Raw genomic sequence first — 24,411 nt, 5'->3', positions numbered from 1 at the left:
GTGGCCATGGGCTGTGAAATGCAACAGCAGTGAGCAGCAATCAGCAATCATCAGCAGTTTAGTAATGGCCGCGTTCAGCAGACACAACTGTTGGGTTCGTCTTATCAACACTCTGCGTTGATTCGTTGGTTCTAAAAGTAAGAGCCAATCACGTTCGACTGCTACTGAGCGGCTTGGTTTGCTGAACGCGCCCAATGAGATTCCTCAGTGAAAGCTAGCATTAGAGTGCAGCACCATATCAAAATTGGTAGTATTCCGCGCGAGTTTCAAACACCAATTGTTAACATATGGGAAAAATCAGTATTGTAATAAAAATATTATGACTGTATGTCAATCGATAATGTTTGTTCGCATTCATTAACTGAAATAACTCTGTTACAATTTGATTCGCCGGGTAAAGAGTATATTAAACATAATAACCTATATTGAGGATCTATTTTACCGATCTTGTAAATCCTTCTTTTTCCCCGTTACTTTTGCTCCCCGAGAACGGAGCTCTTTTTTTAATTTTTTCACAGACCACTTTGCGTATTTTTTGCCACTCATTATCACAATTCTTTTTTATTCTTTCACTGCTTTGAAATTTGCGCCGTTAGCTACCAGGCACAGTGGCTCCCCTGTGCGGGAGCAAAAGTTAGTGAGGAACCTCATTGGTATCGATTGGTGGTCGTTTGATGGTCTTTGGTAGTTTAGTCTGATCGTTTGGTGGTTAGCCGTTTTTTTGTAAAATAAAAATAAAATATCCGGTGTGAAGTTAGCCGGATAATTTTTTTTCAACTAATTTATCCTTTTTATAGCTCATTCGACGCGGAATCGTTTGGTGGTCACGAATATCACAACGTTTGGTGGTCAACCGTTTTCCCAAAAAATAGAAAAAACCGTATGCGCGCATAATGCCGGACAAACCTCTGTGCCATTAATCGGAAAAATTGTATTTATCACCCAAATTGACTTTGATAGGACACATTCGACGCGGAATCGTTTGGTGGTCACGAATATCGTCATTAAAACGTTTGGTGGTCAATCGTTTTCCTAAGAAATAGAAAAAACCGTACTCTCACGCCATTGGTCGTATGACTCGAATCCGTGACGTTAGCTCGGTAATTTGATGGATAAACATTATTTATCAATCAAATTGACTTTCATACGACTCGTTCGACGCGGAATCGTTTGGTGGTCACAAATATCGTCATTAAAACGTTTGGTGGTCAACCGTTTTCCCAGAAAATAGGAAAAACCATATGCTCACGCCATTGGTCGTATGACTCCGTGCCATTAGTCAGAAAAATTGTATTTGTCACCCAAATTGACTTTGATAGGGCTCATTCGACGCAGAATCGTTAGGTGGTCACAAATATCGTCATTAAAATCGTTATTGTTTGGTTAAAATCGTCATCGATATCGTTTGGTGGTCAACCCAAATTTCCCAGAAAATCTACTGCGTGAGAGTACGGTTTTTTCTATTTCTTAGGAAAACGATTGATCACCAAACGTTTTAATGACGATATTCGTGACCACCAAACGATTCCGCGTCGAATGAGCCGTATGAAAGTCAATTTGATTGATAAATAATGTTTATCCAGCAAATTACCGAGCTATCGTCACGGAGTCCAATATCGTCACGACCAATGGCGTGAAAGTAGGTGAGACCGGGGCTAAAACGTCTACGGGGTAAATACGTCTAATCAAATATCTTGGAACCTGTATATTGTGCGAACTCGCTATTAACATTGTAAACGTTGCTTATGGTACCTATGTAACCAACGGAGTTTCGGCAGGTTAAGGCCTTCACACATAAAATGCCGTAAGGACGTAAAACGTAAGCGTAAGAAAATCTATCGATCCCAATCGAGTATTTTCCCCTACTGGGATTACGTACAGCGCAATACTTGATTGGGATTGGTCGATTTTCTTACGCTTACGTTTTACGTCCTTACGCGATTTTATGTGTGAAGGCCTTAATGAACCATTACGTAATGCGTTCCGAAACCACCACATATTCTACGTCTCACCCCCACTCTCCGGCAGCTAAACGATATACAGTTTTTCGCTTTTTTTAGCAAAACCGTGATCTAACAAACGTTTTAATTATAGTATATTCGGAACTAACAAACGATTCCGCATCGATTAACCACGGTTTGAATCGAAAATTGTAAAGAATTCTATATTTACCGGCTAAATTAACACTAAAAATTATTTTCGTGATTACGTAAAAACTATTAACTAACGAACGTTCTAATTAGTCTAACAATCAATAACAAACGACTAACAATCGATTCGTAAAAAAAAATGTCGTAAGTCGAAATTGTCCGGCTAACTTCTATGAGGTCTCAATCTCTCGTTGAACGGAGTATAGGACTCTAATTTATATGTATAGGACCATATATTTTCCGATGTTGGCAAGTATAATTCAAATTCAGTGCATTGAAAAACATATATGTTTCCTAATGCGAATACTGTAAAAGAATATTCAAGAATAGTGTTTCAGAAGCGTACACGCATTTCGACCATTCGAAATATGTGTATACATAATATTGCGAATGAGTTCAAGAAGAAAGCCCGATTGGTCGAAACCTTATTGTTACGTTCTACGAAAAGTGTGTGTGCCCTGCTTAACCAATACGTTTCTTGTGCGTTGGCTCACGTTATGTTACGCTACGTGACCGTACGAGTCTTGTGCGGTGGCTCTAAAGAATGAAATAAAAAAAACGTTCAGTGAATTTAAAATATTCGATGTATATCCTTCATTGAATATATTAATATTTATATATCTCATCTTTAACGCATTATTGAACCAATGATGATATCAATTGAAGCACATTTTTGGATGAAATTTATTTATAGCAAATATATTTATACGATTTATACAAAGATTAGAAGGCCATGTGTATTTAACAATTTAAAGAAAGAAAATTCTTTCTTAGATTATGTATATGTACAATAACAAAATATTTTCAGAGAAATAATATACTTACAGACTATATTTTTTCCGATATAAGAACAGATATATTTTTTTACGTAATATACATAGTATATATATATATATATTGAATATATATATATATATATATATATTTAAATGTTACATATGAATTGGGGTATTCAACATTGCCTCCTAAGTTTTAACGTTTATTGTATATTAGCAATATATTTACTGTAAATATAAAATATGCTACTCTCTTTCTCTGCCAGTAATTATAAGCAACTTTTGTTTGTTGTTCTTTTCACTTATTAGTAATATTTACCACAACATAAAAATACAAGCAATATAATCTTTACTCAAGCTTAAATATTAACTTCAGTAATTTTGTTCGAAAGTTCTGCTTACGAAACTTAGCATTGCATACTCATATTAGAAAATTAATTTAATTAATTAATTATTTAATGATATAGTAATTTATGCATGGTGATAATAATATACAATTTACATTTATCTAAAAACATCTTGTATCTTTGATTTTAACATCACTTCTAACATTACTTTACGATGCCCATGCCTCTAACTCTTTCAAGTCGTCGTCCTCTTCCGGTTTAGCTTCTATAAATAAAATTTTAATATTTTATTACTCTAATTTAAGACCATAAATCGATGCCATAAATTATAATAATTTTTTCAGATATGCGTGACACAATTGTTCATATTTTTATATTTTTATAATATGAGAAATTTATACCATTATAAGAATAATAGTTACTTGTGCGAATTTTGCTTGGCGCAACAGGAACTGAAGTTGGTACTGCTGGTAGTTCATCTGTCGTTGTATCAATACCAAGTAATTCTTTATCAAGCTGTTCTTGTTGAAGTTCCTCTAGCTCCTTTTCTAACTCGTCCTCATCAGCATCCTGGCCAAATGCTACTGGGTTAGATATGGCATCTGAAATTTCTCTAGCCACATCTTGTTGCTCTGCTATATCATCCATCATATCGTGTACTTGGTCGACATCCCTATAGTATAAATATAACAAATATATAATACATATATAACAAAAAAGTAATTTAAATATAACAAAAATATAAATACATTATTTAATACATAAATTATTGTATATAACTCAGACGTATATTTTATATATTTATTTTCATATTTAAAGAAATAACTTTTTCATTTTTAATATATCCACCTTATATTAAGATATTACTTTCAGATAACCTAAAGATTATATTGAAAAATAGCCAATTACTAATAATGGTAAAAATGTAAAAATCTTACATATGTTGATGCGCAGCCTTCATCGCATCTGCGGCACCCTTCATGGTAGTAAGAACAGCGGTATTTGTATTTGCACTCTCCAGTGCTTCTCTTTGCATTTCAATCGTGGACAGTGTGCCATCAATTTGCTGTAACTGCTTTTCATATCGTTTCTTTCTTTTCAGTGCTTGAATGGCAGCTAAAAGATATATAATATTCTTAATGCTTAATTAAATCATATCCAGTAAGCAAAATGTTAGCAATATGCTAACAGTTTGTCAGTCAATTTGTGGCATCAACTTTTGTCTTTAATTAAGCTTGTGTTCTACTAGCAGAGCCTGTTGACATAATTTTATTAATAAAAATCAAGCAGAATCTGTCATTTCAAATAAAATATGTCATTTAAATGATTATAAAAACAGCAGATTCTGCCTGGTTTCTGCATTAAATTTGCCAGAAGTATTCTGTCAGCAGATTTTATTACATTCTTTTGTATTCTGCCGGCAAAACTTATAGCAGGTAAAAATATGTTTTCGACATATTTGGATTTACATGGACATATTATTTGAATACGAAGAAGTAATAAGTATCCAGAATGTAATTAAAGCATAAAATTTAAGGAATAAAATTTATTGCAGCATCAATAGAGATTTATATTTACCTTATTTTCCAATGTAATCATCTTGCTTTTCAATACACTTGATATTCCACAAGTTTATTTATGCTTTCAGAAAATTAATATTTTTGAGTCTTGGCCATGCGTGCATTATTGTTTCTTTCATATTTCGGTCAATGGTAAATTGATCTCTTAAGACATCTTTGAGTATACCAAACAGATGGTAACCACTAGAGACCAGATTGCAGTGCCGTTTTTCCCACTCCAAGCATGTGCTAGCGGCCGAGCGTCGTGAGAATAATTATATAAATACATAAATAAATATATTTGCTACGTTACACCACTAGACCGCACTGTGTAGAAGATACTTCTCACGGCTGCTAGCACGCGCTTGGAATGGGAAAAACGGCACCGTGATCCGGTCTCTAGTAATCACTTGTTTCAGATAATGACTATTTATATGATTCATTCAAAAATGTCTTAAGAAATCCTTGATTTAACATTGACCACAGTGTGAAAGAAATGATATATGTAGCTAAAAGAACAAGGAACTTTTTTCTGATAGCATAAATAAATTTGTGAAATGTTGAACTAAATGCGTTGAAAACCAAAGAGAATATATTGAAATAATATATAAACGTAATCTCTATTGATGCTTCAATAAATTGCATAAATATATTCCAGATAATTATTGACTTATCCTCATACATACATACATATACATATATATACATATCCTACATACATACATATACATATATATACATATCATATATACATATATATACATATACATATATATATATATAGCTTTTAATTTTAAGTGACGAGTTGAATTAGACACACAACTATACTAAATGTAGACATCGTTTAAAAACATAATGTAAGCATAAGAGAGACGATAATAATTCAGAATGACAAATAAAGCGCAAATGAAAGAGATAAATACACATAACAATCAATCAAACTGACAGTTCAGTTGTAAAAGTCAGACTCGAAGTATGTAAGTTGCAAAGGACGCACAAGTTATATATGCTACCTCGCTTGTTCTTCGACGCATTCTTCTTCGCTATTAACACTTCATTGTCTATTTTGCTCTCTAAGAACTCCTGCTTCTTTATCAACATATCCTCCGTTTCGCGTAATTTCTGAATCGCCTCGGCCGTCGAGGGAGCAGCCGGATCCTTCTTGCCGCCGAACACCTTGCTGAAGAAGCTCATCGTGTCGCGTCTCCGATTTATCGGATACTTAAAAAAAACACTTCTAATCACACGACGATAAACACTGGTACGTACTTCGAGGTCGAAATCGAAAGCTTATCCACTGCTACGAGATCACTGTCGCCATATTCTTCTCATATTCAACTCAACAAATACGGACTTACGTCATACATCTGTTCCTTTTAACTGCACTATCTTGTATCCTCTGCACTCGAAAAAAGAAAAATGTACATTTCGTATTATGATAGAAAAAGAGAGGGCGATAAGAAAGTGCAGTGAATAGGCGCTAGTAAGAATGTATTTCATGACTCATTGATTTGTCATCGTTTTGTAGGTTCAACAAAAAGAAATCTTTCGATCATATCCTTTTCGCAAAACATCTATAAATAAGACAATTTTATAAATGAATTTAAATTAATAGCGTGAGAACGCTATATTTGGTGCTGTTTGTGAGATGAAAGATATGCTGTTTCTTTAAAGTAGGTTTTCATGGGCAGTGAAATGCAGCAGAGCCAGCAGTTTAGTAATTACCTAGAAATTACTTAAAGCCAGTGGCACACGGTGCATGTTTTCCTGCTGGATTAGGCTTGTTCGCGTTGCTTGAAATCTCCAAACATTTTTGCACTTGAAATAAGATAAATATATATTCGGCTGTTGGAAAGAGAGAAAGCGAAGATGCTGAGTGTAAAAAGTGCAAGCAACGCGAACAGACCCATTGGGTGCGTTCAGCCGATACTCTGCTAGCCTAGCAATCGTGAGCAGTCGCTCGTTTTCGCTCGTTTCCTCTCCTTTGACCCAATGGATTAAAAGAAGAGGAAACGAGCGAAAACGAGCGACTGCTCACGATTGCTAGGCTAGCGGAGTATCGGCTGAACTGCCTGAACGCACCCATTGCTTGCAATTTAGTAAATTACTATAGCACCACTCACAGCACTCAGGATTTCTAGTAATTTACTAGATCGCAAGCAATCCAGCAGGAAAATATGCTCCGTGTGCCGCTGACTTTAAGGGCCCGGACACACACTTCTGCACAACGCATAAAGGTGAAATTTCATGGGCAGTGAAAAGCAGCAGCAGATCGTACTGATTGGCTACAAAATAGAGAAGTTCTCGAGTTTCTAGAACTCCTCTATTTTATAGGCAATCAGTACGATCTGCTGCTGCTTTTCACTGCCCATGAAATTTCACCTTAAGGGCTGGTTTATAATAGCCGTAACCGTTGATTTAAGCCGTAATCTTTAAGAAATTGACCAATCACAGTCGATTATTCTTCTCACATTCGACTGTGATTGGTCAATTTCTTAAAGATTACGGCTTAAATCAACGGTTACGGCTATTATAAATCACCCTAATGCGTAAGCATAAAGGCGTGTCCTCTGTCTCGCGGCATGTATTCCTTGCACTCGCGTAAACTTTAATTTGTTCCTCCAGCCTATATTTAAAAAAAATTCACGAATCTATGTAACTTTTATTTTATGATAAATCTTAATTATTAAGGATTCGCAATAACAAGATTTCTCATAAAATAAGTTACATAGATTCGTGAATTTTTTTTTAATATACTCTTTATATAATAATTAATGCAGTGCGCTAAAGAGCCCGAAATTTTGCATTTTTGCTTTTATAAATTTATAATAAATAAAATATGGAGTTAAAGTGCAGTTTAAACTGCACTAGTGCATAAAGTGCACCTGAATTTGCCTGGGTCTCCACTCTTTTATCAAGTGATCGGCGCGGCGCTTAGGCTGAGTTTCCACTGAGCGCGTCACGCGTCGCGTCGTCACAAGTTAACCAATCAAAAACATCCCATTTCATTACATTCTTGTGACGGGATCGAAATGGGATGTTTTGATTGGATGACGCGACGCGTGACGCGCTCAGTGGAAACTCAGCCTTACGCTCCTAACCTATGAGGAGCAAAACAAAAAAAACTTTAACGACTCGCTTTGCGGGGCAGAGCGACACTTTATCTGTCAGATTCTTTCGTTTCGTGCAAAAACTCGTCGATTGAGCATATTTTTACCAATATTGGAAGTGAGTGGGTTCAACATTATTACCCCAGAAGTCTTCTCTTGATAGGAGTATACGTCGTAATGGATATAAAACAAAAAATCATACAAAAATTCAACGAACACTTGGGATCGAATTTGAAAAATCTTGAAGGAATTTATGATTTCCAAGAGCGTCTCAAAGCGGAGAAGGATGAGATTGAAAAATCAGTCAGTATTCATCTACAAAGTAGCATAACATAAAGTACGTTCGCGGAGCGTGTGCTATTAGCGCTGTTACTCATTCTATCCTTATTTTACATCTAATGAATGATAAAGATGGAATGATGCATAGCTCTAATAGTACGCTCCACGAATGTACCTCTAATGTGACAAAACGTTATATACAATCACTTTTTGTCAACAGCTGTCAATGGCATCAACCACTGCTCCTTCCAAGGTAAAAGCAGTAGTTGAGAATGTAGAATGTGTCAGTTGTGAAGTCAAGCAGTTACAAAAAACTTGTTTAGATCTGAGTAAGATGATTGAGGAGACGTTTAGTGAAAACGACAAAAATTTAGAGCTACAAGAAGTTATTGACAAGATAGGGCAGCTTGACAAATCGTTATCCTATTTATTCTTTATAAGATATATAGAAAATATTAGGTAATAAACTGTCAAAGAATATTACATCCGTAGAGTGTTTTATGATTTACTATATATTAAATAGTTATAACATTTTTATTCAGTGATGAGATAGAGACATTTTTGTTATCTGGTGATGATCAGTCTATAATAATTCTATATACGAGCTTGACAAACATCAGTTGCCAATTGCAAACATCTGTGTGTCATCACCTGGTCAGTTATGTCCATGAGACCTTACACTTTTGGCATAATCTAATCAAGGAAAAATTATCAAAGTATGTTTTCTATCTTTCACATATATCCTAATTTGTTAATTACTATATACTTTCCCAACATGTAATATTTACAGGGAGTACAATGATTTATTGAAGACGTTGAAATGGCCTTTTTGTGGAACCAATGCCACTTTATTGAACGTACCTTTGCTAGAGACAATGACAAGATTTAAGATACTCATTGAATATCTCTTTCATCTGCAGTTACCGTATCCTTGTAATACACAATTTAATTGTTTTAGATTTCATTGAAAAGTGAATTGGTGAGATTATCTGTATTGTCCTTAATGTACTTAGAGAAGCAATGATAAAACCTGTAGTAACATCTGTGCTGTTAACAGACTTTGCACCAGTTAGTTTGCCAATCGCCTTTTTAGTACGTCCTCTCCGACAAAGATTCATTTATCATTTCACAGGAGCTAAATTGACAAACCGTCAAGATAAGCCAGAATGGTTCTTTACACAGATTTTAACATGGATCAAAGACCATGTTCAGTGGGTACAAAAGAACATTCAACCTGTAGCGGATTCTGGAGGTTTTGGACACTTAGATATTAAGGTGTGATATAATTAATTGTATTCTGATATTAACTATTACAATCATATTTCTGGGCACTAATTACAGTGTATTAATAGGCTGAATTTATGCGCGCTCTAGTTCAGTTAGCCGTTGAGAAACTTCATTCCGAATTGCCCTTAGTGCAGTATGATGACACTCTATTTGCGCATTTGGTAGACGAAGCTTTAGGATTTGAAAGAGAGCTACGAGAGACTCTGTTATATCCGCAATCTCAGCCAGCTACCATTTTCGTTCTTACGCAAGCCCATATTTTTGTAAAATGGATAAATATGGAGAAGAAATGTGAGTGCATGAAGAAGCAATTTCGTACTTTGTGCACGCAATCGTGCACTCAAATGTATGCGCGCGCGCAAATATATATATGTGTGTATACATATATATATATATATATATATATATATATATATATATATATATATATATATGTATATATATTATATATATTTGTGCTGTTTAGACGCGACTGAAAAAATGGATGCAATATTAAGTTCGAATACAGCGTGGGAAAGACTGACGGGTCCTGATATAGATGACATGAAAGTCACTGAATGCGCAGATGCCTTTCTCACACTGCTCACCACGATTTCTGATAGATATAAACATTTGCCACAGCCTGGACATAGGTAAATCATATGAGATCGTTGTAAATAAGAGACGATAGTACTGACGATTGTTTATATTGATATTGTTGAAGATTACAGTTTCTCGACTTGCAATTAGAATTGGTTGACGATTGGCGAGTACGATTGTTACAATTGCTACATGAAAATTATGAAGATCCATTAACGTCGCTTATGCCATATATTCTCAATACATTACATTATGTCGCAACCGTTTTGGAAGAATGGGGCGTGACTGTTGTATGTATATCTTCACCTACAATCACACAAAAAAAAATGACATTACTTATCACGATCTTACATTTGTGTGTAGCACTTCTTGCAGCTGCATTTCTTCAAGAAGCAATTCGAAGCTGTGGAAAATGCTATTGACAGAGGCAGCGACGTTAACGAGAACACCGGAGAAATAGAGGGAACTGTATTTGACGAGGCTGTAGTTCTCTTACGACGATTAGAGAAGCAACTGATAAATGAAATCAGCGATTCAGTTGCTTTAGATGTAAAGGCAAAAAGTAGAGCTTACAGGACGGATAAGTAAGAACTTTTACTCACCGTTCACTATTACGATTATTATTTCATTCACATTACATTTAAAAAGTGCTTTTTATTATTCCAAGATGGTTTGCGATGCAGTCTTCAAAAGAAGTTGCTTCATTATCAGTAACACCGAGTGGTTGTCCCATGTTCCAAGAACTAGCTACGCGTCTTCATACATTGCACAGTGTTCTTGCATTGCCGTTGTTTAATCAAGCTTGGAAGAATTTAGCCGCTCAATTTGATCAAGTATGCAAAATAAAAATCAAAGGAAATAGATTGCTATTCACCTATAATAATTTGTATCTTCTTCTCAAATCCTTCTTTTCGCAGTTTCTCTTCGAAGAAGTTGTACTTGTAAATCATTTCAATAGCGGCGGTGCCGAACAATTACAATACGATATTTTGAGGAACTTATTTCCATTATTTGGTTTGTACATTGACAAACCAGAATCGTACTTTCCTTTGTAAGTCTCTAAAATTATTAAAGCTATATTCACTTAGTAGTTAAAACAGATGCCATGATTCAGTTATTTTGATGTTCCAGAATCAAGGAAGCATGTATACTTTTAAATGTCTTGACGGGTTCAGTAATATTGCTTGAAGAAGCGCTAAATAATAATGACAAAAATGCATCGACAGAGATCTTAGCGGATGTTGGAGTACACAAAATGCCTACTAAACTTGCTCTAAAAGTAATAGCGACAAGGACAGACATTATCCATATATAAGAGATCTTTCTCTTGAATATATTCTATAAAAATGAAATTTATTTTAATAGATTTTTCGCGCTTTCCGTTAAATTAGATATACTTTTCTATTCTTTCTCATTATTATATTTAATAATGTCCAGTCATTTTGCGCTGCTCTGTAAATAGCATCTGAAGCGTTCTTAACATAGTAGTGTTATTCCACCATTGTCAGCGCCTAATAATAATAATCGATTGAGAGGAAGGACAGCCATGGCAGTAAGAATGCCTTTAAAAGCGTCAGATCTCAATTTCGATGAACTTAATGAAGCAGTCATTTCTATAGCGGTATAGACACCAATTCGATTTGCTGTTGTTCCTATCACTAATACCTGTTCGTGCATTGCCATGCAATGAACAGGCTCTGTTGCGCCTCTAAAAATTAATGAAGGATAATTTATGTAAATTATATTTTGTATGTCTAATTTCAAATAACATTACAGGTGTTTCTTACTTCATATGAAATTTAAGTTTTCCATCTATTGCACTCCACACGGCTATAGTTTGGTCCAACGAAGAACTAACTATAGTAGTTTCGTTTATCGCTTCTAATTGCAGTATCTGTGACATTAAAAATCAATAATGAAACGGTGAATTCTTATATCAAGTCTAAAAGTCGATAAAAGTCATTAAGTCTTTACCTCACATTCATGTCCCTTCCAAGACGCAATAATCAGACCAGTGCGAGTATCGAGTATCGTCAAGAAGCCTGATGCTTGACCTAAAGCGACCCAGTTACCACTGGGCGATACTGTGATACATCTTATTAAACCAGTCGGATTCATAGAAACCTTATCATATGATTTAATACGTTAAATTTTATACGAATATTAGTAATTATAATTTCACGCAATATCGACATACATATTTCATGCTTACTTTCATTTCATTGACATACTGGAATGTTCTACAATCAATAACTCTAAGGGTAATGTCCGTTGTTCCTACAAGAAGAGTCGTGGACGGAGAAGGACTCGAGGCTAAAGTGTTCACAGGACGACTACTTTCCGGACATCCCAGAAGCGAACCCATAAAAGGATCCCAACAATGAATCACGCCATCGCATGTCACTGCGTATCTCAAAGATTCCAGGAATGTAAGTGAAAGAATAGATTTCTTGTGTCCAGTATATGTGTATTGACACGATGAGACTGTAGTTCCATCACCCTAATTCCATTATATCAGTAAAATCAATTCTGGATGTTATACAATGGACATTTTGTCAAATTGAATGGAATATATCTTACCTGGCTTCGTAAACTCCATAATTTCACAGTTTTGTCTCTGCCACCACTCATAAAACTGTTCTCATTGTCTAACACGTAAAGACATCTCACACTATTTGTATGTCCGTTGAAAGTCTGAAGTTTTATCTGTTTTATATTAAATATCGTATCCTTCTCCGGTCTCCCTATCTCGTGCTCCCAATAGGCTAGCCAATTACCGCGTAGTTGTCTACCAACGGATGACGGACAAGTTTCGCGACTGGCAACAATCTCCGTCGCCGATTGAAATCTCGCGTCATCTTTCTGTATCTCGAATCTATTTCCTATCACAGATATATTCCCAAAGCTGCAAACACCTTTATCAACCGATTCTACATTCTCTGCTACATCACAATCCACGGAAGTATTGTACTTATCCACGTTATCTTTAACAATGAGACACAAGGATGAACATATTATTTGCGTATTATTTATAACGACTAATAACTAAGTAATATATTTTGTGGGACATCTACCGTTATTTACGGAGATTGCTTTTATCCCCTGCTCGTAATCGTGACAAAGCTCTTTTATATGCTCGTGATTTTTAAGTATATGTTCCATCATTTCAATATCGACACATCTATAAAAAAGCATGTATGATTTATGAGCAAACTCAGTGGTGAATACTGCTCGTAGTTCTTCAAATGCCTGTAAGTAAAATTTAGTACATATACACATTTGCGTTCACGTTTAAAAAAATCAAACTATTAGATCTTACTTTATTTCTTTGCAAGTCTGACACGTCGCTATTTTCTACAACCGGAGGGGAATACGAATCTGCAATGTCTGCGTCAAGTTTGTTCCACGCATAAGTTTCATTATTAACAGATCCTTCATTCGCAGCTTTCATCCTGTGAAATAGTAAAAACGATAAGAATATTTCTGCATATATCTCTGCATTTCATTAACGCACAATGTATAATCAAATTGAAGTACTCGTCTCCGTATTATTACCGTACAAAATGCTCGCAGGTTGTGCCTGCTTTTTGCCCAAAATTATTCAACAGGACTCCACCATCTAAATTTTTACTGAAAGCTTTGTCAAAGGCCAGAAAGAAGCGTTGAATTGGTACTGCTAAATGATTTTTCGTGATCACGCTGCCGAGCCGTAAGCTAAGAGTGAACATCGCTTCCAAGCATTTTTCAGCTAAGGCAATGCGTGCAAGCGTTCCATTTGGAAATGTAAATCTCGCGGTTGACAGTATGCGTACTGTGGGATGCAGGATGGATTTAACAATCGGCTCCTACATTCAAATATGGACAAATAAGAGCTATTTTTTTCATTATATTATTAAAATGTATAGTTATTAATTATATGATAAACATTACATGAAGCACATCCATTAACGTAGAATCATTGAGATATGTTGTGATGTGATTTAATAGAGCCAGACAAGAAATTAGGCCTCCTTCCAAATTTTGCGTAAGCTTTCTCTTGCACAATGCTAATAGCTCAACTATATGTGCGAAATATTGCAGCAATATAATTTGTTCTCCATATAATCCTGGAAAAATAGTTCATAAACTGTTTTTACTGACGCAATTAAAATAATTCGCATATTTTCGTACGTACCTGCAATAGCTGTGAGACACTCTAAGACTTTAATAGCATTTTGATCACCGGCTAGTATCGGCTTCTTCCATGCAACACCCTCCACACGCATAAAATTATTGTCATCGGTTGGCATTAAATTTTCTTTCCCAGCGTAACATAACGTCAGCATTCTCAGAAGATTTCGCGACAAGTATCGTGCTGTGAGTACTGGGCCGAGTCTATGAGACAGCCAGATAACAGATTCCGCGCTCATCTCGGAAATTGTGCATTCACTTAGAACGGATTTTCGGTAAATATGATCCAGCTGACGTACATCTTCATCGCTTGATTTGATTACATCGCTTTTGTTATCAAGATCCGCAGAAAGCATAGCAGGATTGTCTTCCTTAATATCTATATTGCACATATTTTCTGAGAGATTACTATCGGAATGGATATTCGTGGCGTATGCATTAACATAAGTAAAATCTTCGCTGGAAGTTTTACTGCCAACGTTGCAACCGATACTATTAAACTCGGTTACCAATTTAGCTCCACTGATATTTGATTGTTTAGGTATCGGAATCGTTGGCGATTTAACGGAGCTACCCGGCGAATTTTTGTTTCCATCGTCATTCAAATCATCGCAGGCATTCAAGTTGAGATCTATATGTAAGTCGATATCGTATGGCGCGGTATTATTTAATGAAATCCACGAATTATTCTCCGTCTCCATGGCAAATACTTCTGTAATACGTCCAATAAAAATTATCAGATAATTTTTCTCAGAGATAAGGGAGACCGGGACTATTCGTGACACTGCTAAAATTTTGTCGCGGGCCTAACTTTAAAATGCTTGCTGTTAGAAACCGGTAATATCAATCACAGATGTCTCTTAGGCCGGTATTCATAGTCGAATCTTATATTTAAGATCGTCTTAAGTACGATCTTAAGATGTTATGAACCAATCACAGAACCGTATCAGCATCTTAAGATATTACTTAAGACGATCTTGAAATAAGGTCTGATTATGAATACCAGCATTAGTGTCCTCTAGGTACCAACGGAATGGCATTTGCGTGTCAATCATTTTTCTCTCTCAGTGACAAAAAGTCTGATTTCAAGTGCTCAAAGTAAAAAGTTTCAAATCCCGAAAATGTTTTCTCGCCGAATAAAATAATAAGAGATCCGAAACGGTAAGTTATATTCAGTCTGACAAAGGCTTTTTCAAAGTATAAAGTAGATAAAAATTGCAAAAACGAAAAAAATCCATATAGTTTGTTCAATCAGAGAAAGTGTTATGCATTACTCCATGGCCTGTCACGAATTACTCCGGGGCCGGGGTAATTCGTGACACATGACACAGCGATACATTTCTTGATATATTTCGAGACTCGTGAGAGAAAAACCTTTTTTTCTTTTAAACTAGAGAGATGAACGATTACATCGCACTAATAAACATTTTTTAAACATTTATACGAAACGAGAAAAAAATTTGAAACAAAAATATGTCACGAATAGCCCCAGTCTTCCCTACTTATTAAATCATTAACGACTTATTTAGCCAATCACCTTCGACATTGTTCTCTGTTGTTACATTAGACATGTGATCGTTGATCGTTGGTACAGAAAATACAGCGACATTGTGTTCGGTGTCTGCAAATGAATCTTCATCTAATGGAGATAAAATACCTTCTCCCTCACTGCAAGGTCCACTTAAGTCGCAGCTCCTTCATAGAAATTTACAAGCAATATGGAGTAATATGATATGTGAAACTACATTAAAATAATAATAAAATACAATTAATTTTCTTACTTCAAATTCACAGTTCTATGAGTGCACGTGTCAATCGAGCCCTGTACATAATCTTTGTATCCTCCCACCGCTTCCACCAAAGGATTTATGAAATTGTCTAAAAATCTTCGTAGCCCTAGCCTAACTATTAACTTCAGCAGGAACATTCGGTGATATAATCGAGTAGTTCGAAACTTTGCGAGCGTTCCCGTAGGTATTATATCAGCGTACAATGCAGTATCCATGATAGAGCCGTTCTCGTACAGTTTTGTAATAGGTGAGAGAAATGTATCGACTGTATCCTTCGGTCCCAACGTTCTGCAACAGAAAATGAGAAAAATCGAAAGAATCTAATAATATAGTTACTCAGAAAAAAAAATAGTAAATGCACTTACTTTGCAATGGGATCGAAAAGATGCCATACTGCCAATACCGCACTATAAGGTTCTTCCATAATTTGTACTATGTGAGGTACTATCAATTGCAAAGTGGCTTCTCTCATACCACCGACATAAGGTAAAAGCCGTTCTAATTCCCTGGCGATTGCTTTTACTTTGCACTCACAAATTTTACACAGGTACTTTGTCTTCGTTTTTATTAAAAAATCCACATCGTCCTCGATCTTCACAATAGAATTTAATTCTCGTACCAAACCATTGTATTCTTGCAACATTTTAACAATGTTATATAAGTATTGGCAATATTTGGAGAATGGGAACAGACTGCCAGATAAAATTGGTTGAAGAAATTGATGAGCGGATGGCGGTGGTAGGCCCATGTATGTTATCGTTGAATAACGAAAAGAGGTCTCATTCATCTAAATATAAAATTTATCACGTGCATATTATACTTATAATAAATTCTGCAATGTGTATCTCGATAAAATATAAGATCTTTCAGAATTATAGAAAGACTTAACTGACTAGACCTTATAAAAACAAATAAAGAAAGTCTTAATAAATGTCTTATTGTTAGACCCGTAAATTAATTTTCAAAATATCGAGCTTTTTATAAAATATATTCTTTATACAATTATAAAATCATTAATATCTCAGATATATCGGAGAGCGCCAACAACTTATTGTCAGACAATGCACCGAAAATGATTTTTGATTAATGTAGAAGAAATTCCAAAAATTTTTAAACGCATATATGTTTGTATATATACAAAAAACATATATACAAACTATACAAAAACAGATATAGGTCGATAGCATAGAAAATGGTAATTTTGTCGGTTATACAGACAGCTCCAGCATCACCTTAACGAAAGAGAGCTTTATTATAGTGTTTTGAAAACGTCTCGACAAGATCTACAACTTTTATTCAAAGAAAAAATCAAGTTCCATTCTAAGAAATTAGTATCTTTTAAAATTTCTTGAAAATGACGACATGTATGATACGTCTGACATTGGAATCATATGTCCCCTTTCAAACTAAACAACTTTCGTCCGAAGCATTTCTTTCTAGAATTACAAATAAAAAAGTTTTTGGGGTGATCGATTAACCTGAGACACCCTGTATAAGGGCCAATTTCACCAACCACAGTTAGCTTAACCGACGGTTAAAGTTAGCAGGATTGACCAATAGAAAGCAGGGTGGAATGGGTGGATTAATTTCTATTGGTCAATTCTGCTAACTTTAACCATCGGTTAAGCTAACTGTGGTTGGTGAAATTGGCCCTAAGAAGGTATGCTGAAGCATGTGTAGAAAAAAAAATGCTGACATTTTTTTTATGAATTTTCGAATTCTGCAGTTGTCGATAAGCCAAATTCTCTGAAATATTAGCTATTTTACAGTATGATTTTTCTGGTTTATTTTTCTTAGTTTTATTAGTCAATTAAATCTTTATCTAATATGAAACATCCTGCATAATATGAAATATTAAAATTACCATTGAAATATCATTCATCTCTACGTTACCTACATTATAACTCTTTGGCATAATATCAATTTGTAGCAATAAAGACACAACGTTTCTTATACATTTCGGCAAATTATCTGCCGATGTCTTTAAGATATTCAGACACGTCGCGAATCTTTGTGCAAATAATACTTTTTCAACGTTCCAGGTTGCGCGGAATTTTCCGGCTAGAAATATTTCCACTATCAGACAACCGAGTATTTGTTGCTCTTTAATACGTCCACTGGCTACAATTTGCTTGTAATTTGTGGAAAAATCATGTGATCCTATTGCAGGTTTATAAACTTGATGGTTGACTTTATGCATGAAGGCATGTGTAGTTTCTACTTGTACGATTGCTGCAACGGGATTGAAATCCTTCGGAAGAATAATAGGCTGATTAACGGGCTTATCTGATTTAACGTTATCCTCTGAAAGCAAAGAACCTCTGGAACGACTCAATAAACGACTCAATATGAGAGGCGACGATCTTGATGCGTTCGTTACTGTCGCAGATAATTCCTCTTCTTCAACACCAGAACTGTGGCCCTCATCGTCACTAATTCTACTCGCGAGTTGATCACTTTCTATAATCATAATAATTTGACAATTATTACAATACAAGAATATCCTCAAAATTTCTGACAATTTGAAATCTCCGTCAAAACTTACTACTTCTATTAGTTGAAGATATCGGCCGAAGACGTGGTGGTACTTTACCCCAATAGGGAGATGGAGTTATTTTTTGTGGATGTGGTTGTGTGAAAAGTTGTACAACACCAGAATTAGTTAAATCAGTATGATTATCAACTAATTGTAGACAAACGTTTTTCGACTTTATAGCAGCTGAACCTGATAATCTATCATATAATGAATATAATATCAGAAAAGTTCGAATAAATAATAAATAACTCATTGGACTACGTTCGTACTTGTAGCCGAAGGTCAAGTCTATCCAGTGATGTAATCTTTCCGAAACATAAAAGCTCTCCAATGTTTCCCTATGTTTTTCAATAAAATCCTCTGGAGACGTTGCCCATGCTGGAATTTCTAAATCTGGCAAGTCCTCGTGAATAGACTGTAAACAAGACATTTAATCTAAAAATATCTAATCTATATTTTATTGTTAAATATTAATTTATATTATAGCGGTAATGCATGGTTCCGTATGGTAGTATTGGCAGTTGGCTCTAATCGGCGGGTTCCGGATTCGATCATGACCCTTAGTCTACGTGTGTTTGCGGAGCGTGCTATTAACGCTATTGCATCGTTCTACTTGTTTTACATCTAATAAGCGATATAGATATTTAGGAACGACGCAATAGCGCTAACAGCACGCTCCGTGAACGCACCCTGTATGCCTCGATTTTATGAGAGTTAAGGTTATAAATGAAGGTACATGAGATAACCTATTTCAAGAATTTGTTTTTCTCTCTCTCTCTCTCAACTGTACGTAAATAATTTAAATTATTTTACCTTAAAAACACTAGGATCAATGAAAAACTGCGGTATACATTCATCAGGACTCCAATCGTGTAATCTTTGAATTGAAGCTGGATATTCTCCAGGCACCCATAAAGGTCGTACATGTTTACAGAGCACAGATTTATTATATCGGCGTGAAAGATATACATAATAGGTAATCTCTGACAAAACGTCAGATACATGGTGTCCAACCTACGAATTAACGTTGCTTTTATTTAACACGAAACAAGTCTCTTACATTCACACAATTTATATACCTCGGTTGATTGCGAGTCAAACGTAAGATCCAACTGTCTGTCTCCCTTGTTTAATCGAAATTTGGACTTTGTCAGATCTCTCCAGTTTCCACCATTTCTCGATGTAAAATCCGTTACCCAAGGCATAACATGATGACAGCTGGGATTACCGTATCTCCTACCAGCCAAATTATTGATCGCAGTTAAATAATCAAAGTTGCTGATACAATTATACATCCACATCTCGCATAATTTTTCAATATTTTCATTTAAACCAAAATCAGTGTTGTGTGAACGAAGTCCACCATTTTTTTTATCATAAACATTGTCACTCAAATTTTTCTCTTTACTTTCTTGAGAAGTAGTACCTGTACACTCGCTATCAGGTTTCAGATAAATATTATCGTTTAATTTAGGTAATACCTAGGAACAAAATTAGCTCAAACAAGATATTTTTTCTTTCAATCTTATTGAATTCTTATTATATACTCATTATACTCTTTTGTCTTATTAAATACTAAATATTAATTGTGCTAAAATATTAAATTCTGCTATGCAAGATATACCTGAATAGTAAAATTGTCTGTAACCAATATGTCACTAAGCGTAATTTCTCCTAACGCAAGACCACGATCGTGCAAGTCTCTGGATAATCTCAATAACTGATAAACTACAAACAATGGTTTTCCATGACTCGTACTAAGAGCAGCGGGACTGTACATTACGCACCTAAAATTAATGTCTATAAGTAATAGAATATAAAAATATCTTGCAAATATTGTTATATGTTGAAAATATACAAATAAATATAGTTTGTGTATACTCACTCACGAAGAGAATAATTTGCAATCTGCTCATAGAACATTATAAATGCGGATGATGTTTCTATGGCAAAATGAATTGGTACGAGATTGCAATGTGTTTCAGATAATATACCATTTGATACTGATAAGACCATACCGTGCTGTACTTGTACCAAAGTACAGCCATACATTCTATTCAGTATTTCATGCATGATGGTAACGTCGCTTACATTAGCAGTGATATAAGATTGTTCCTTTTGTTCAACAAAATTCCAGGGATCTGTACATATTTTACAAGAAATGATTGACTAATATAAAGAAAAATATCTATACGGAATAACCAAATCTATCAAGAATATTAAAAATTAAAAATAAATTTTGTAGATAAAATGCTAGCAGAAATATAACAGATCTGCTAACAGAATATAATGGTAGATTGACTATAAAAACTGAGCATTTAAATATTTATGAAGTGACAATTCTGTTCAATTTCTACCAACAATCTACTGTCAGATTATATCAGCAAGCTCTGCCAGCAAAACTATGAGTTAATGTAGATAAATGATAATGAATCTATTACTGAAATATCTGAATAAATCCACAGCCAATCTATCACCATACTACAGAGTTTGTTTACTGGATAGTAACAAAAAGCTGGAAATCTAAGTTTAAAAATTTTAAATGGTACGTTGAACACATACTGTAATATTTCTTATATGTTTCTTTCCATAGATTTCGATAATTAGTTTCTGCCACATAATGCAACAATTGCGAAAACATTAACTCTTCTTGGTTCCTTGTGCTACTGATAGGCCTTCCTCTCGGTAAAGGAATTGCATTCCTGTGTTGTTTTACATATACCTAATGATAACAAAATTTTACCTCGTGTCTCGATATATATTATTTCATATGAAACATGCGAAAAATGTTGAAAATACTTTTGCATAAATTCTCAGCCAATCGCCACCCAATTCATCGATAGTCGGCTGCGCTGCAATTTCATCATTGGACAAACGATCGTGACTAATAAAAGTAAACGAGCCAACTGTTAAAAACCGGGAAAGCCAATTTCTGTGAACTGTCAAGCAAATTCTCTCATCTGTCAGTATCATATACTTTGTTGGTACCAGCAAATGTTCCTTTATTATATCCATTTCGTTTTATTCAATCACTATATTTGTAAATAAAAACTCGTTCTTTTTCTCCATTTTTATTTTATTTTGTATCGACGTAAAATAAAATAAATTACGTATATTTATGTGTACATACTGACGATACTGACACATATGTAGCATCAAGTCAACCGCAGCCATAAAGGCCTTCTTCTTTTTTGTTTAATGGCACCCGCCTCTTGTCAGTGCAATGGACGATACGGCCAATTTCTTGTTGAATGAAAATCGAGTGTCAAATGAAGCTTGTGTCACTATTGAATACAGGTGCTATTCCGAACGCAGCCTTATGGCGTTTTCGATTTACTACTCGACCCGACTCGGGTCGCATCAATGGACGTGGAATACATACATAGATATGTATCAGAGAGAAACCTGAGAGCGGCCACCGGGATCATTCCGTTCCAGCGGACGTAGAGTTTGGCTCCTGCACACAGGACGCGGCAGCGCGGCATTGCGGCAACGCGGTAACCAATCACCATCTGCCTTTCCGTACTACTTTCAAAAGTAGAACGGAAAGGCAAGACGGTAATTGGTTACCGCGGTGCCGCGTTGCCGCAATGCCGCGCTGCCGCGTCCTGTGTGCAGGAGCCATTATGGAAACGCTTGCCGTGCGGCAAGAAGCAACGCGGTAGCCAATAAACTTTTGGTTCTTACGGAAAAGCAACACGTTGATTGGCTACCGCGTCGCTTCTTGCCGCGCGGCAAGCGTTTCCGCGTTCTGTGTGCAGAAGCCATTAAAGACCCTTATTAAAGGGTCTCTAAGGGCCTTGGCACATAGAAAAACTTAAGCAGTAAAACTTAAGCAGTAAGAAATCAACGGTATGGATTCGCTACCGCTTAGGGCCGTGCCTTAAGTTCTTGACTGTGATTGGCTGATTTGCTTACTGCTTGAGTTTTACTGTTTAAGTTTTTCTATGTGCCACGGGCTTAAGGGCCAATTTCACCAACCACAGTTAGCTTAACCGATGGTTAAAGTTAGCAGAATTGACCAATAGAAATGAATCCACCCTGCTTTCTATTGGTCAATCCTGCTAACTTTAACCGTCGGTTAAGCTAACTGTGGTTGGTGAAATTGGCCCTTAACGATTAAAATCTCGTTTCGTGGAGCAGGGCCCGTATTCCGTTCCTGCCTACCGATAACTGTCGGTTTGATAAGTGTCGTTGCGCAGGTTTTTCATATCGTGTAAAAGCTGCGCAACGACACTTATCGAACCGACAGTTGTCGGTAGGCAGGAATGGAATACGGGCCCAGAGCGACACTTTTTCTGCCAGTCTTTCGTTTCGCGTCAATTGAGCATAATTTCATCGATATTGGAGGTGAAATCCCTAGACTGTATAATTACCGTTATTATATTATATTGATTGTGACCAAAATACATTTAACTTTTGTATTGTAGTTCTTGACATTCCTTGACATGATTGTTCGTTTTACAGGTTATAAAAATAGAAGACGATTTAGACGTACAATTCGACGATTTGTCAGGTTAGAAATTTGTTGCATAAACATATCGTTTTTTGTAAGATATGTATTAATAATAATAATAATAATAATATTAATAATAATAATAATGATAAATAATAATAATGATAATAATGATAATAATATGCCTTTAGTTTTCAGTTTATTATGGCTAGCTCAGTAGTAACGGTGTGCAACATTCTTGGAATTGACAAAGTAAACATGGACGGTAAAACAATCTTGATTGAAGAACGACATGGTAGCAACGCGAATTTCTTAGTAAATGCCATTTTATCACATGCTTTAAAAAAAATGAACGCTGCTGTTTGCCTCGTTCTTTGTCATAATACTTTTAGTCATTATCATAACATCGGCATGAGATTTGGCTACAATCTTCTTAATCTAAAAGAAAAGGGTCAAGTCACTGTTGTTGAGCCGATGAAAATTATAGCCAACAATGTTACTGATATGTACGAGAATTTTGTAGATAGAACAAAAACAATAATTCCAGATAGAACTCCTATGGGAGATATTGATATTGTGCGTAGATTATTTACATGCGTTAAAGAAAAATATGAAGAAGCAGCAAGGTTCTCTAAGTCTGTTGTTCTTATTATCGATGATATAAACCACTTCCTTGATCTTGGACTTGGTATACGTCATACTATGTATTTTATAAGATGTTTAAGATCGTTTGTAGCGTCGTATCCCTCGTCGCAGCTTTGTATTCTTGCACATATATATCAAGGGAATATACAGACTTCGAATACAGATATAGTTGTTAATACCTTAAAACATATAGCACATTTGTGTGTTACGACACAACCATTTAAGACAGGACACTCCGGAGATGCATCCGGTAAACTAACTATTCATTGGAAAATGAATTCCATTAGATCTAAATATCATTTGGCAGAAAAAACAATATATCTGTTTAACTCGTCGGATTGGCAAGTGAAGATTTATGCGCCTGGTGTTATGTCTATTCTGTCATAAATAATATATATAACGTTGCCATGTCCAATTTTTATGTAAAATAAAATAATTTTTATGTAATTTTGTTTATATATTGAAATAGATTTAAAAATTTAGAACCATCTTCTGCTTTCCTACATTAACCTATTTGCATGCATGTTCTCTGCAATCTCGTGAAAAGAGATTCCTCTCTTTCAGATACAATTAGATATGCAAATGAGACATTCAATAAGGATTTCAAACATATTTTATATTGCCGTACATTCAAATTTATTGTATATTTATTATACGTACATGAAAGGTTTGTTTTTTTATTGCTGTACTTAGAACTTTTCTTCTCACTTTCGCCAAATTTCAAATA

The 24,411-nt window shown here is 35.3% G+C and overlaps 4 protein-coding genes and 1 long non-coding RNA gene across 7 annotated transcripts; 3 read left to right on the top strand and 2 right to left on the bottom strand.

Annotated features, from left to right (window-relative positions):
• Positions 1 to 126: 126 nt before the first annotated feature.
• On the top strand, positions 127 to 2,873 carry LOC139822750 (uncharacterized). The gene is made up of 2 exons (XR_011734584.1): positions 127 to 2,399; positions 2,481 to 2,873. It is a non-coding gene; the product is annotated as an uncharacterized lncRNA (long non-coding RNA).
• A 243-nt stretch (positions 2,874 to 3,116) lies between these two features.
• On the bottom strand, positions 3,117 to 6,177 carry Shrb (charged multivesicular body protein shrub). The gene is made up of 4 exons (XM_071794728.1): positions 5,846 to 6,177; positions 4,212 to 4,389; positions 3,696 to 3,946; positions 3,117 to 3,538 (listed from the first exon to the last, which is right to left on the bottom strand). The coding sequence occupies exons 1-4, from the start codon at positions 6,024 to 6,026 to the stop codon at positions 3,483 to 3,485; spliced, it is 666 nt and encodes a 221-aa protein (XP_071650829.1). The 5' UTR covers positions 6,027 to 6,177; the 3' UTR covers positions 3,117 to 3,482.
• A 1,779-nt stretch (positions 6,178 to 7,956) lies between these two features.
• Rint1 (RAD50 interactor 1) lies at positions 7,957 to 12,021 on the top strand. 3 transcript variants are annotated; one of them, XM_071794545.1, is made up of 12 exons: positions 7,957 to 8,245; positions 8,442 to 8,680; positions 8,764 to 8,937; positions 9,012 to 9,146; positions 9,235 to 9,496; positions 9,574 to 9,799; positions 9,975 to 10,140; positions 10,212 to 10,377; positions 10,451 to 10,671; positions 10,755 to 10,920; positions 11,005 to 11,138; positions 11,219 to 12,021. In XM_071794545.1, exons 1-12 carry the CDS (start codon positions 8,120 to 8,122, stop codon positions 11,400 to 11,402), a joined length of 2,199 nt encoding a protein of 732 aa, XP_071650646.1. In that variant the 5' UTR covers positions 7,957 to 8,119; the 3' UTR covers positions 11,403 to 12,021. The 3 variants fall into 3 exon arrangements, with proteins under 3 accessions (XP_071650646.1, XP_071650645.1, XP_071650647.1); XM_071794546.1 differs by having other exon boundaries at positions 8,137 to 8,245; positions 8,442 to 8,474; positions 8,545 to 8,680; positions 10,755 to 11,138; XM_071794544.1 differs by having other exon boundaries at positions 7,958 to 8,245; positions 10,755 to 11,138.
• Positions 10,179 to 22,019, bottom strand: Wdr81 (WD repeat domain 81). Its single transcript, XM_071794543.1, has 24 exons — positions 21,383 to 22,019; positions 21,146 to 21,305; positions 20,469 to 20,724; positions 20,208 to 20,370; positions 19,663 to 20,064; positions 19,397 to 19,597; positions 18,853 to 18,998; positions 18,593 to 18,780; positions 17,912 to 18,507; positions 16,413 to 16,834; positions 16,039 to 16,335; positions 15,795 to 15,952; positions 14,262 to 14,969; positions 14,018 to 14,193; positions 13,643 to 13,932; positions 13,407 to 13,539; positions 13,162 to 13,336; positions 12,668 to 13,071; positions 12,300 to 12,587; positions 12,062 to 12,211; positions 11,875 to 11,981; positions 10,962 to 11,795; positions 10,690 to 10,888; positions 10,179 to 10,393 (listed from the first exon to the last, which is right to left on the bottom strand). The coding sequence occupies exons 1-22, from the start codon at positions 21,596 to 21,598 to the stop codon at positions 11,564 to 11,566; spliced, it is 5,868 nt and encodes a 1,955-aa protein (XP_071650644.1). The 5' UTR covers positions 21,599 to 22,019; the 3' UTR covers positions 10,179 to 10,393; positions 10,690 to 10,888; positions 10,962 to 11,563.
• A 687-nt stretch (positions 22,020 to 22,706) lies between these two features.
• On the top strand, positions 22,707 to 24,174 carry Elp6 (Elongator complex protein 6). Its single transcript, XM_071794514.1, has 3 exons — positions 22,707 to 22,933; positions 23,051 to 23,099; positions 23,231 to 24,174. Exons 1-3 carry the CDS (start codon positions 22,852 to 22,854, stop codon positions 24,069 to 24,071), a joined length of 972 nt encoding a protein of 323 aa, XP_071650615.1. The 5' UTR covers positions 22,707 to 22,851; the 3' UTR covers positions 24,072 to 24,174.
• The last annotated feature ends 237 nt before the right edge of the window (positions 24,175 to 24,411 follow it).

The sequence above is a fragment of the Temnothorax longispinosus genome, chromosome 12, assembly GCF_030848805.1.
Source record: "Temnothorax longispinosus isolate EJ_2023e chromosome 12, Tlon_JGU_v1, whole genome shotgun sequence".
Lineage (NCBI taxonomy): Eukaryota > Metazoa > Arthropoda > Insecta > Hymenoptera > Formicidae > Temnothorax > Temnothorax longispinosus.
Note: the sequence above shows the minus strand (reverse complement) of the source record. Positions and strands in the feature narration are given on the sequence as shown.

Excerpts from the sequence above, each read along its gene's own strand:
- Elp6 (XM_071794514.1), top strand. The coding sequence starts at position 22,852 with ATGGAATACGGGCCCAGAGCGACACTTTTTCTGCCAGTCTTTCGTTTC. Across the intron at positions 22,934-23,050 it reads TAATTTCATCGATATTGGAG|GTTATAAAAATAGAAGACGA; the intron begins GTGAAATCCCTA and ends TTCGTTTTACAG. Across the intron at positions 23,100-23,230 it reads ACAATTCGACGATTTGTCAG|TTTTCAGTTTATTATGGCTA; the intron begins GTTAGAAATTTG and ends ATATGCCTTTAG.
- Rint1 (XM_071794544.1), top strand. The coding sequence starts at position 8,120 with ATGGATATAAAACAAAAAATCATACAAAAATTCAACGAACACTTGGGA. Across the intron at positions 8,938-9,011 it reads ATCAAGGAAAAATTATCAAA|GGAGTACAATGATTTATTGA; the intron begins GTATGTTTTCTA and ends TAATATTTACAG. Across the intron at positions 10,141-10,211 it reads TTGCCACAGCCTGGACATAG|ATTACAGTTTCTCGACTTGC; the intron begins GTAAATCATATG and ends ATATTGTTGAAG.
- Shrb (XM_071794728.1), bottom strand. The coding sequence starts at position 6,026 with ATGAGCTTCTTCAGCAAGGTGTTCGGCGGCAAGAAGGATCCGGCTGCT. Across the intron at positions 4,390-5,845 it reads TGCGTCGAAGAACAAGCGAG|CTGCCATTCAAGCACTGAAA; the intron begins GTAGCATATATA and ends TATATCTTTTAG. Across the intron at positions 3,947-4,211 it reads AAGGCTGCGCATCAACATAT|GGATGTCGACCAAGTACACG; the intron begins GTAAGATTTTTA and ends TTTATACTATAG.
- Wdr81 (XM_071794543.1), bottom strand. The coding sequence starts at position 21,598 with ATGGATATAATAAAGGAACATTTGCTGGTACCAACAAAGTATATGATA. Across the intron at positions 20,065-20,207 it reads CAGACAATTTTACTATTCAG|GTATTACCTAAATTAAACGA; the intron begins GTATATCTTGCA and ends TTTTGTTCCTAG. Across the intron at positions 11,796-11,874 it reads AAACTTAAATTTCATATGAA|AGGCGCAACAGAGCCTGTTC; the intron begins GTAAGAAACACC and ends ATTAATTTTTAG.